Below are 13771 nucleotides of genomic sequence, written 5' to 3' on the forward strand. Positions count from 1 at the left end.
AATTAAAGGCACTGCAAATTAAAGCAGCCCGATGGTAGGTTTTTGTGTGTGACCCTGCAGGGTAGAGTTAATGCCTTTCAGGAATTCAAAACAACTTCCCTTTCATAAACAGTGAGTCTGAAATAAGATGTTGTTCGTCGACACAGCAGCAGAGCAAAAAGAGCAGATTTCTTTGGAGATTTAAACAAGCTGTATGTCATTTAGGGGTCTATTTTTAGTACAAATGACATCATCCAAAACCACTCAGAATTTCAACACAAAGACATTTCATATCAACCACAAATTTCATAGATCGTGACAGACAAAAGGGTAGATAATGACGACAGTGGCCGCATTCGGACAAAACATATTTCATACTCCAGTAGATGACTTCCAGATGGAAGTGGGAGGCAGTGACAGACCTCAGACGCCAATTAACCAGGGCCACTCGACGGGACAGTGGAGTCGGCCACTTATAGTGCCAACAACAAACATGGTGACGCAAAGCACATGGCACGGAAGGAGGGTCACTTTTCCACTGCCGGAGATCAAAAGTTCAGATTTCAAAAGAGTTTCACTGTTTATGTAAACCTCAAGCTTCAAAGGATGGAGATGGATTTTACAATACACCACTGTGTGACAGTGTGTCTCTGGACAGACTAGTAAAAGTTATGAATATGACATTGTTTTGCTTGAAAGAAAAAGGGAAAATTAAGATATGTGATGAATAAAAAGTATTTATTTGATTATTAATAACCTACAATTGTACAAACAACATAAGTTAAACCATACAGACAAAAAAGTAGCTGTAACATTGATTCAAAGGCCGATAAATCCACATGGAGGGCTTCTATTTTCTCTTCTGAATAAGACTCCTTGGAGGTGGCACAGAGGGCTCCGTGCAGACATAATTTATGTTCACATTTCCTTTTTCCCTCCTGACTCAGAGGAAGGTTTTGAGGTTTTTGTCAGAGCTCCCTTAATGACACATGTCCAAGGAATGGGGACAGCCAAGGGTCAGAGATATTCAAGATACTAGGGCAGGATATTCATAAGCCGCAGTTAACTTTCCAGTTGTTTGTTGAACTGGAGGGTCTCTCTCACACACTAAAACACACACTCAAACACACAGACTAAGCTCTCAGTAACCCCACTATGAGCCAATATTTAGATACTCTGTCTTCAGGCGGCTCAGTCTGGTACCATGACTGCGGATGATGAGAGACAGCAGCTCGTGTTTATCTTTAAGTCCCAGAGAGATGTCTGTAGTTTCCCTCAGAGCTCCCCGGATGTCACTCACTTGCTTCATTACATGCCCGTTCAGCTGCTGCTCCTCTCTCAGCTCAGTTTCCTGACTTTGTTTAAACTTCACTTCCAGCTCCAGCAGAGACTTGTCCACGTTGGAAAACGCCTCGCCGATCTGGGAGATCTCCCTCTGGAGGAACTTGCCGTAGCTGTCCTCTCCGTCCAGGTCGTGCGCCACGGTCCGGCCGATGCCCTCCAGCAGCCGCGCCGCGTCCTCCGCCTGCAGCTTAGTGATGATGAAGTCGTCCCTCACCACGGAGTCCCTCTCCTCAGAGGCCCCACATGGATACACGTCCGAGAACTTAAACAGCATCTGGCACTCCTCCGGGTCCTCAGTCTCCTCGTAATCCCCGTCCGGGACAAAGAAGTGATGGAAGGTGCCATTGGAGATCTCCGGTTGGAGGGGCCCGGTGTAGACTGCCGAGCAAAGCGGCCAAGACGTGAGAATGATGAGCAGCAGTGGGACGGGATCCATCATGCACCTCCTCTCCGTCTTTGGCGAGCAGCATCTGCACTGGCAGCCGGATCCAGCGCGCAGTTTTCATCCCGACTCATGTTACACAGTTCCCCGTCACCTAAAAGGCGCAGACCGCCTGTTTGAGTCAGAGGGGCCCCTGGTGGCCCCTCATTACTCCAACCACACTTTGCAATAAAAGTCACACACAACAATGTAACAAAGCTTGTACTGTTTGGATGTTTCCTATTACCCTATAGTACCACATCTGAGCAGAAATTATGTAAGTGTTTAATGACCATGTGAAGCAGGATTCAGAATCAATAAGTTCTGCTCATAAATACAAAGTTAGTATTTTGGCTTTCTCATATTGTATTTGAAAATAGACCATGTGCAGCTTCAGGGTTTATTAATAACTTACAAATTTATGTAGCTGTCATCTGTCAGTCATTTGAGGCAGGATTACCAAAACCCTTTTTTAAAGTTTTTATTTTTTAGGTTTAATCTGTGTTGAATAGGTCAAACAAGACGGATTTATATCCATGGATGGATTACTGGACAGCCATACCAGGCAAATACCCAGGGACCCAAAGTGTCTGGGGCCCCACTGAACTTTCACCTGCAAAATGTCACTCAAATTAACATGTACCAAACAGGAAGAGGCTCAAAATGACCACAAAGAGATGCAAAGGAACTGTAAAGATTCACAGAATAACTACAAAATAACTATAAAACAACCACAAAGGGACTTAAGCAACTAAAAATAGACAGGAGAGTACCTCAAAAAGACACAAAATAACAACAAAAAGAAGCAAAACAACAACAAAATGACTAAAAAAAGACACATTACCTCAAGAGACACAAAATAACTATCATTACTAAACAACAACAAAGAGACACACAAAGACCAAAAAATACCCCAACCCACAAAATTACTTCAAAGGGACACACAAAAACTACAAAATGGTAAAACAAATGCAACGAGACACAAAATGACCCCAGAGAGACACACAATTGCCTCAGAGACACAAAGTGACAGAAAAAGACGCAAAAATTACCACAAAACTACAAAAAGATGTTTAACAACTGCATGCAAAACAACAACAAAAACAAACAAAAAAGACATAAAACGTCTGTAGCTCCTTTTACACTGTTTGTTCAAGGCGGAATATCACAACGTTATGCCACCTTGCTGTGCTGTATGTAAGGTATGATCATGGAATGGGGGGACGGAGTTGTCTTGCCTTTAATCCACCACGGGAGGTAGTAACAGTGCAGAAACAGTGTCTGTATAAACAGGACAGCCATCAGGATGGGATCATGGGTGGCACGGGTGTAACAATTTGACAATGTGTTACGCCTGCAAACCACTGTGGGAGATTTAAAATGTAGCTGTTAGCAATTAGTGGCTAACTCAAAGAAGATGAACATCAGCTGTAAATGGCCGCAAATTGGGAAAACGATGAGGCCCGGGAGCTCCTTACCCTCAGAGCAGAGGACAGGATGAGTTGCCATATAACAGGGACGGCAAGTGATTGTTATTGACACGTTAAAGCCATTGTTTTTGTTTAGAAAGTGCCCATCACGCTTATTTTCATTCCACATAGCTATGATGCAGTGTAAAATCACACTGGAGATGCTGAATGATGCTGCCGTTGTTTGGTTCTGTGTAAAAATGCAAAGGAAGTATTGTAGCAGCCTTAGAGCGTGATCTCTGTGTGAAAAGGGCTTGTGTGTCTTGCTCTTATGTAGGAGAGGTGGTGGGGCCAATGCATGTCTGCGCCCTGGGGCCCATTGTCTCATAATCCCCCCATGTTTATATCTTAAAATTACTGTGTAGCTATGATGACAAAAGCCAGAGCCCGCCTTCATAAACAAATCCCAAGTCATGATGTAAGTCTTTAAAGGTCATCAAGCACTGACATGGCATTTGGACATTTCCTTTATATAGCTGTTTTTTTTTAATATAACACAGCTAAATTTTTTTGAATGCAAAGCAAGGCCTGGCCTGCCTGAATGCACAGCAGTCAAGTCAAAGTCTCTTTATTTTTAACTTAATTGTGACTCATTTGTACAGGTCTGACAATAAGGTTCATCACATACAATAAACAGATAAAATAAAAATCAATCATACTTAAATAAAAGTCATCATAATTTCAAGAACGCTGCCGTTTAATAACCAACAGTGCCACATTGATGTTGTCGAAGAAAACAAAATCTGATCAGTTATTTTAGTTTAATTTGATGCATTTCTACTGGATCCCCAGTCTGTGAAAGTGTAGTTAGAGCCCACTCTGATTACTTCACTCAGGTGATTGCATTACTGCACGGTGGGAGAGTCCCCTGGGCTACGATCCCCTCTACTGCACATCCTGTCTTCTGTAATTACATCATCACAGGGTGGTCTCAGATACGGCTTTCAGTATGTTAGCAAAACTCGCACAAACTAGAAACATATGGCGAGCTGTAAACACTGAGCTGCATATGGCTGATTTAGTCCTCTGTTTAATCCATTCATCCATACATGTTCCATACAGGGTTTGTTGCTTCAGTAGAGATGACTGGAAGAAACACAGGTGTTTGGGGAATATATGAAACATCTGATTCAATCATAAACTAAATTGACTGGAGACTCAAACATGTTTGACCATATTTGTAGTATTTATTTACTGTGTATTTTTCTTCCCTCTCTCAGCTCTGGATTGAGAGGCACAGCAGACTCCTCCTCAGACAGCAGCACAAGGATAAAAGCAGGCTTTACCTTGTCAATAGGCAGGATGCAGGTCGGCAGGCAGCAGCAGACAAAACCAAGAGGCCGTGCAGGCAGAAGTCCAAAAACTTTCTGGGATCAAAGTCTCAGAAAAAACAGGAAGGCAGATACGAGACAACAAAGCTGGAACACTAAGAGGAACAATCTGTCAGGAAGCAAGCAGGGCAGACAGATATATACTGGGAGCTGCTGAGGGAACTGAGGGCAGGTGTTCAGGTGGGTGTGGAGGTCAGGTGATGGAGGAAATGGGGCCTTTTTAAGAGCAGACATTTTGAATGCCAAAGGAGGAAAAGCACAGGTGTATTTAATTCAGTTAATGATGGCTCTGTTCCATTTAAGTATATCAGTGAGGCGGTATAAACAGTTGCCCAGGGCCCTAACAGGGCCCTAAAAGCAGTAAAAGTAAATGGAGTGCAGCCTGTATTGATATTATTAAAGCAGAAATAGACATGTGTTTTGCTTTAACATATCATTATGAAGTAAATGTTTATTGCACACTATAATGGCTACAGTATATTGACACCATCTGCACTTAGATCAGTTCCCTAAAAGCCTTATTTTCACCATGCAACTTTGTTTGCCAGCAGGTACGATCTCCCGGGAAAACGAAGGCTTGATTTACAGCATAGAGGAAGCATGTCAGCCGTTGCGCAACCAAAACAGGAGGAGGATAATGTTTTTGTTTTACCCAGTAGCTATCGGTAGCTAACCCCATTTATAAAGCGTATCACTGTAAGTTCTTTGCAGTTACTAATCCCAGTCGTGGAACTGGTGGACAGGGGAGCAAATGAATCAGGAAGACTTTCTTTATGCTATATTCATTCACAATTCTCTCTCTATCCCACTTCCACCAATCAAACTTTGCCACGTTCTCCTTCAGCCATTTATGTCGCTGCTGCCAAACTTTAAATCTGTTCTCCTCTCTGCTCCTGTCAGCTGTCATTTAAGGTGTTATTGTCGCACCCTCCTCCACCCCATTCACCTCCACTCACCTTATCCAGAGCCCAGGACAAGCTCATCAAAGCCCACTCCTCTTCACATCCAGATCATCAGCTCCCTCTATATCTAATCTCATCTCCACCACCAGCGGCTAGACTCCACAGGGGGGATCCCTATATGTCTTTAGTATCCTCCTGGATTAGATGACATCAGGATGGGGTCTAATCGCCAATGACTTTCACATTTCTCATTCTTGTGTGCACACGTAAATATTCTTTTCTCCTGAAGTAACTGTGGAAACTTTGGTAGTTGCTAGGCTCTGAGGAAAATAGAAAGCAATCCTATTATCTCTGCAACAGCAGCAGCAAAAATAAAACCATTTAGAAATGCTATATAACGACACTTTGAGCCTTTTTAATATGGGTTTTAACATGCCTTTAATTAAAGCACAAATGGACAGCTAAGACACATTGTTCACACCTGTATCTATCATGCATCTCCAGCTGACCACTATAGTTTGTATACTGCCTACATCACTAACGCAAAGAGGTCAAAGGGCCCTGCACATATTTATTCACAAGCTCTCACTAGTCATACTGGCAATTGTGTCGGTACATCTGAGGCTATTGCTGTCAGTTAAATCCAACATGTCTCTTTCCACTGGGGAACATGGACGATTACACAACATTTCATCAAACTTGTCATTAAATGGGCAAGTTGTAGTGTTAGCAGGCCGTCACCAAAACAACCACCACGACCTGCATTGCTAATGTAGTTCATGTTGGAGACACATCAGGACACATTAGTGTTGCCACAAAACACTACAAAAGACATGTGGTCAAATGCAGCCAAGACCACCTCGGCAAGTATTTTGTGTGATTAGATCACAATGCACCTTGTTAGTTGTTTACACTTGAATTAAGTGCTGTCAACTGTAATCAGATCACCGGAGATGCATGTTAAGACCAGGTATGAACAAGCTCTGTCGAAATATGTGCCACGAAAAAGGGAATGACAGGAGAGATTAGTACAAACAAAGAGATTAATCAGATGCAGATCACTGTGGAGGTTAAATATCTCTTTAGCTGCTAAATGCTTCACTATATCGGTAGCTACACACTAACGTTGTCTGTCTGTGGTTTGGTGCTGAGAAGGTAGTGTACAGTAGGTTTTTGGAGCTTTTTCAGTGCTGCCTGCTGCGGCTGGATGTGACGCTGATTAGAGCAGCAAGATTGTACCATAACAGTAAAACTGTGGGTCGGACAGCCAAAACAAAAAGCTGAGAGATGTGTGAAGTGAAAATCCTCTGTGGCTTTGTCAGTATAAACAACCACCGACACATTACACACAGCATTTGATTTACCTAAATACAAGAATATTGATTACTGCAGCTTTGAAATATATTTGTACAAGTTTCTGTATCATTGTACTACACGCCAAATACTATTAGACAGACTTTTTATTACTGTGGATGCTGAACTGGAGCTGATATCTGTGCAGATGGACCTAAATCCTTGGGAGTCTATATTTGACACGGTTTACTTTTGCTATTGGAGCTATCTTTGAAGTTGGAGTCATGAACTTATAGTGATTCATAAGAGATTTTAAATGGGTCACCAAGGGGCTAACTGTTTAAAAAAGCAGTCATAGCATCTGTAGTTGTATCACTGTTGCACCAAAAAGCAAGTTGTGGAAATAGTTTTGCAGTTGTATTTTAGAATTGAAGTGTGAGGAAACCTTGTGAATGCATGTTTTGTATTTAACATCAGCTTTAACTTTGGGTCACCAGAGCTCTTTTTGTTTGTTTGAAAACCACTGTTGTGCTGCCGAACACACTGTTGAATGAAGGATACAAGCACAGACAGCTTGAGGCTCTCCGGCATGCAGCCTTTCTCTGTTTCTTCTTCAGTAACACACCTGAATAAATAAAGTGTCTCTCAACATAAACACCGATAGAGTAAACTGACCGGCTCTCCAAAGCAGAGCGGGGGCACTGCAGGGCAAAGCTGCCTGAAAGCAGATGTAGCAACAGATGTGACAACAAATATAATTTAGTGGAGTTGGGAGGGATGTTCTTGTTGATCCTCTACTGTATAATGTTGTGTCTGTGTGTTTGTTTGTGAGTGCGCGTGTGTGTAGTGTGAGTGTGTGTACGGAGGCCTGAAGGCTGCAGTGTGGACAGATGCCTTTCACATGGTGGTAATGTGTTTCCTCACAGAGCTGATCTGAGGGAGCTGGAGGGTCGAGGGCCCGCAGGCTGTGTGGGAGGCTGCACAGACAGGCAGCTGACGCACAGTCTCACAGTGAACTTTAATGACCCCACTTCAATTCAGACAAGTTTTTAGTTGGTTATTAGCGGTGAGGGAAGGTTTATTTATGGAGCCCTTCATTAAAATAAAGTCCTGGAGGAATCTTTCTCTCACTAATCAACAATCAATTAAAAAAAAAAACATCCGGAGAGCTTGAACCTCTGCATAATCTTGTTTTAATTTGAATAATTGGTTTTGTTTTAATATTGTAATAAAATCATGCTGATGGTTGATGTGAGTTTTGGAGAATATTTGCCATAAATCCTGTCAGGAAATATCAGGACTCTGAGGAATGATGCTTTTTAAAGAATTTCAAGTGAGTAAAACTCCATTTAAATGTATCATGTTGCTGAGGTGCCACTTATCAGCAGAATGTAAATTTTGGAGGATTGGATGGCATGTCTGTGTGCCCTCAGGTTTCGCTGTAATTGCATGATATATTCAAGAAATGTGTCGGTTTTGTTAATTGAGTAATTCTGGCAGCCAGGAAGTAAAATTACTTTTTTGTGCTTATGCAAATATCTTCTGTGCCAAATTTAGAGAAGATGGATAACATCTCTGGGAGATGTGGTGAGAAAAAGCTCAATTTGAAATGATGGAATGATTTTAGTTGGGAGGAGAAACGCAAAATAAAAAATACAAGGAAAATGAGAGCTAAACATCAGGTTTGTTTTTAGACACAAATGATCGCAAAGTAGCACTTTTCAATCTTGAGTGACACCAAAAATTTTAATTTTGAAAATAATCATTATGTTTGAGGGTAAATTAGTTCATAAGTGGTCTAGTTTTTCCTTTGCAGACAACAACAGAGGGTGGACATTTTTATACAGATCTTCGAACATCAGATATAAGAGGAAAATGATCCAAAGATCAGGGGCCGTATTCACAGACATTCTAAGGATACTAAGGAGTCCTAGTTTAGGAGTGTTTTAGGAAAGTTAGGAAGAGGCAGAAACTTTGACCTTAGTGGTGTAGTTGACCCCGTTGCTGGGTATGGTGCATTATTTTAACAGATGTGATTGGTTTTCACAGACTTGCCCTTTATTGACCCTGCAGAGTGCGGAGACTCAGTGGAAATGAAATGAACTGCTGACTGTGAAAGTGTTCTCATTGTTAGTGTGATCACTCTGCTGATGAAAGGTTGAAACAGACTCAAGTCATCACTGCTGCGCTGTTGCATTTTTCCAGTTTTCCAAATATCTTAGTGTTGTGATCATTTTATTTTGTGGAAATAGTGCTAGGTGGGAAATGTGCGTGTATCTCGAATGAGATCAACCCCACATATTATCCCTGCACATTCTAATCTGTAGCATTTCATTTACTCACTGTCATCCAGTGTTTGGAGAATATTTCTCTGACCTCTGTCTTTCCACCATTTCTCCTCTGATTAAGAAACTCCTAAGCCTTTCAAAAGTCCTCTTCTCTGCTCCTAAAAGTTTTCAGCTTAGGAGCTCTTTTAAGGTCTAAGATGCTTTGTGAATAATTTTAATCTTTACAAGGAACTAGTCTTAACTTTAAGGGGAAATTCTAAGAAAATATCACAGGGATTTTCTCAGAATTCTGTCACAAGAAGCACCTCTTTGTACTAGGAGGCTTTATGAATACAGCCCCTGGTCTGTAGTGTGGGTACCACTTCTGGTCCTGGCAGTGCAGTTCACCTTAATGTGTTCACCAGTGAGTGATCATTACAGTCAGAACATGCTAGGGCATCAACAGTGGAGTGGAGTTTATGGGGAGAGCATTAGGGTGATAAAAAAACAAAAAGCCAAAAGCCATCTGTGGCGCAGAAAAACAACGATTTTTATATCTGCACATACTGTATTCTTTGACGCTGATTATCTATCAAAATCATTTGGTATTTATTTTAAAGTGAAAATGTTTTTAGCAGCTAAAGTGACAGATATCTTATTTCCATAATGATCTCCAACTGATTAATCATCCTGTTTACACTAAACTCTCATGGCAAATATTTTGACACAGCGGGTCAGGGCTCCAATCTGAACGCAGATGGTATCATTAGTCTATAGCCATGACATTGTGCAACGTGTACTTCATTATCAACGTGTACTTCATTATGTTTAGTTTAAGTTGCCTGACATCAGACAGAATTGGGGTGGGAGGATTCAAAGGCAAAAGTTAAAGAACAAAACTTGGGATTTTCAGCTTACAGTCACAAGACCTATCACTTTTTGCTTTCTTTCACCTGCTATAGTGTTATAATCACTGTCACAGTATTTTTTCCTCCTACACACACAGACTACAGCTGAACGAGGACACTTTCAGAAGCCCACTCACTCACCATTGTTTAAAAGCAGAGAGGTTGGAAACCTTTTAGAGTGTGGGAGCACTACAATTACATCCTCTGGAAATGAACCTGCTGAAGGTTACAAATGGAAATTCAAAAGTACAAACGAGAGTGAATTTTTGGATCGTGCCTCTGCTGGTGTTGTTAAATGGAACAATGGTGATGACAAGTTATTCTCTGTTCTCAGTGTTGACAGCGACTCCTAAGAGACAACGTGTGTGTTGGACCTTCTGCTGTGGAGGCACGTCTACAATATGTTTTCAATCAGATACAGTCAAACTTTATTTATCCAGAGGAAAACTGAGATGCAGATGTTGCCAAGTGAGAAGACCGCAAACACAGAGTGCAAATACAAAAAGTCTGAGACAACAATAAGGTGCAAATAAGGTGAAAATCCAAAATACATACAATATAAATCAACCCATAATCCAAAGAACAGCTCTCATGCTGAGCCCCCGACTCTTTTCTTACACCCTGACTATGAATATATGCAGAGCTGTCATCAAATTAAGTCAGAAATATATAAAATTATGCTGGTTAATACTTTAAGAGGATAGTTCTGTGTTTGTTCCTCACCTCTCAGGATTATGTCCCTCAGCCTCCTCACTCTGCCCGTCATACTGTTCTGCATTATGTTGTTTTTTCTCATGACAAATTCTTCTTGTGCAAAATGTGCAGCCTTTTCTGTGTCTGTTGACACTGAGTGTTCTGTTGTTGTTTAACTAATGATTTCAAGCTCTCTGGCTCACCATCTCATGCCTCATCGAGCGTCTAAGTTTCCAGGTTTTCAGGACTGTTTGTGGTTACACGATTTGTCAGTTAAAGTGAGAATGCTGAGGACCAAACAAACCAGTTAACGATTCATGCCACACCGTAGCTGTTAGCATCAGTGTCCTTACAACAGTGACCTGACAGGTGTGTGATTTTCTGCAGCGTTGCCAGCGCCTGGACTAACAAACATTTGTATAAACAGAAAAACAGCTTAATGCTATTCACAGACTAATCTGCGGCACAACGCTCAAACATGAACCAGCTGGACACGTGTGTGGAGGTGGCCAAGCAGATGCAAAATATCACATTTTTACATGCGAGGAGAAGATGGTGGATCAACTCTGGAGCCATCTGAAATATACTGGCAGTTATTGCAACATGTGAGGAGAAATTGTACGATAAATTGCCAGAAAAAAAAATCTTTATAGCAAAGACACAGATGCACATAAATTACCCATCTTTCCTTGAGTTTCACTTCCAATACATACCAGCATCCATATGCTATTCATTACACTGCTGCAACAACTAACAAAAACAGCAATAATGGCGATAATAATTAAAGTTTTTTCCGTATGTCATGTCTAGTTTTTGCAGAAGTAATTAAACCGACTGTGCTCAGTTACATCCTGGTGCTGCAGGAGGTTTAATGCCAGGTTTTTTACCTTGACCCCGTATACAGGTGTCGGTTCCTTCATCCATCCACCTCTGCAGAGTAATTTGAGTCCGCTGCTTCACAGTGCAGGAGGTTTCATTCAGGTCAACTCATCTGTCACTCTTATTACTCATGCTTTGTATCTGAATCTCACCCCTCTTTCACCCATTTCACCACCATGTCTGCTGCACTGCTATCCTCACCAGCTGCTGAGCAAAATGCATTACACAAAAAAATATTAGAATCTGTCACATTTTTGCTGCTTGAGACGGCTCAGTTTATGCAAACTGATTTTCCCGCTCTGCATACGTTAAATAAGGCTTTCTAAATGTGCTGCCAGTTAAAATCCTCAAAACTCAGACAGCACTCAAATCCACTGTGCTGATGAGAAATATACTGACATCCTGTGAAGAGTGATGCACTTTTTGAAAGTGTAATAATTTAACATGACTTGACAAGAGGCTGCACTTAGGAATACTGGTGCTTAGAGCTAAAAGCTAACGTAAGCATGCTAACATGCTCATGATGCCAACGCTAACATGATGATGTTAAAGGATCATTTGTAAATCAATTAGCATGCCTCCACAGAAAATGAAGAACATGATTTATTGATTGATTGGGAACCATGTTAAACAACAGTAGAACTATATCAAAACATCAGTTTACAAACTCTAACACAACTTGTGCAGTATAATCCAAGTCTCTTCTATCCAGTCGTATGCTCAGTACTTCCCAAACAAATGCATTTTTAAAGCCTTACTATTTAAAATGAACTGAAAGTGAAACTTATCTATGTTCTCTTACAAGCCAGGCTCCAATAGTAAAGTGTTAGCAAAATTCCATGTGTTTAGGAAGTACTGAGCATATTACTGGATAAATGAGATTTTACATGATTATACTGCATGAGTTGTGTGAGTTTGTAAACAGATGTTTTGATATAGTTTTGCTGTGGTAAGTGCTCCTTTAAGCAGTAATGTTCACCACGTTCACCATATGAGTTCACTGTGTTTGTACGCTAACATATTGCACATAAGCCAAGGTGTAGGATAACTAATAATTTTGACGTGATGGTGGCGCCAGATGGAATGTCACAATATCACCTAAATTATTTTCATTAACCCTTTTGAAACCTGGAGGGACATCACTTCAGATGCCTTTCGCAAGGATTTAAACCTTTGAACCCTGAGCAGATTGGTGCAGTTTCGTTCAAAAACTCAAAATCAAAAAGGCACTGAGCAACTTGGTAAGATGTCCTGTAAATTGCCTCTAAAAAGGAAAAGATTTAGAAATGTATTTGAAAAAACTGGGGGAAAAATAAAAAAGCTAGGGAAAAAACAAATTTATTATACATTATTACATTTTAAAATTATGTTACAGAATTATTAGAATTTTTAAGCACACTTTTTTATTTTTATTATTATTATTATTATTTTTAATTAATTTTCTACACAAATACCATCAATCATCCTTAAATGAAATCAAGGGAAAGTATTTTCATTAATAAACATGTTTTCATATTTTCCTTCCCTGTAACAGCTCCAGTTAAACACAGGTTGCGGAGCAGTGAACGACTCCCTCAGTTATGTTGGAAACACTTTCTTGCACACAGCCACAGTAACTGATGATTTGTGGACGTCAGTGTTGTGACTCCTTTGTCCCCTGCTGGTCATCCTTGGCTCCCTGTCCTGTTTACACCTCGGTGCTGTTCAATTTATGGCCGCAGTCTCAACGGGCGTACTGATTACCTTCCTAACCTGCACTGTAAATCTGCGCTGCACTATATGAATAACATCAGTCAGCTGGAGGTGCTTCTAGAGACTGAGTACTAATGCCTGCAAGGAGAGTGGTTAACATAACTGATATATGAAGCTGTGGTTGGAATAACGTCTCTGGAAAAGTGCTCTACTCAGAATGTGAATAATGCTGCTTCTGTTTCAGTGGTAGACAGACCCACTGATCCACGGCTGGTGCCCTGCAGAAAGCCCCCGACTGCTGCAGCTATGTGAAACTCAGCTGGAGAATTAATTTGGTGTTGAACCAGAGCATCTTTCTTTTAGTCAGGAGCAAATATTGTATGTGGCTGTTTCCCTCCCTGGTTTCCTAACATAACCATATGTTTTCACGTTAAATCTTTAAAGGTACCCTGGGGAAGTTTTGACCACTTGGAGCATTATGGAGTCATGTTTTTGGGTGTGGGTGCCCATTTAGTTTGTTCCTTGTTCCTATGAAACAAAAAGAGAAGTATTATGCAGTAATATATTAGTCACAGAGGTGTTTTTTCTGCAGA

General features: G+C 40.9%; 1 protein-coding gene across 1 annotated transcript; it reads right to left on the reverse strand.

Annotated features, from left to right (window-relative positions):
* Window positions 1–698: 698 nt before the first annotated feature.
* Window positions 699–1851, reverse strand: fibina (fin bud initiation factor a). The gene has a single exon (XM_033634324.2). It carries the CDS (start codon window positions 1760–1762, stop codon window positions 1133–1135), a length of 630 nt encoding a protein of 209 aa, XP_033490215.1. The 5' UTR covers window positions 1763–1851; the 3' UTR covers window positions 699–1132.
* Window positions 1852–13771: the final 11920 nt, after the last annotated feature.

Source organism: Epinephelus lanceolatus, chromosome 5 (assembly GCF_041903045.1).
Source record: "Epinephelus lanceolatus isolate andai-2023 chromosome 5, ASM4190304v1, whole genome shotgun sequence".
Lineage (NCBI taxonomy): Eukaryota > Metazoa > Chordata > Actinopteri > Perciformes > Serranidae > Epinephelus > Epinephelus lanceolatus.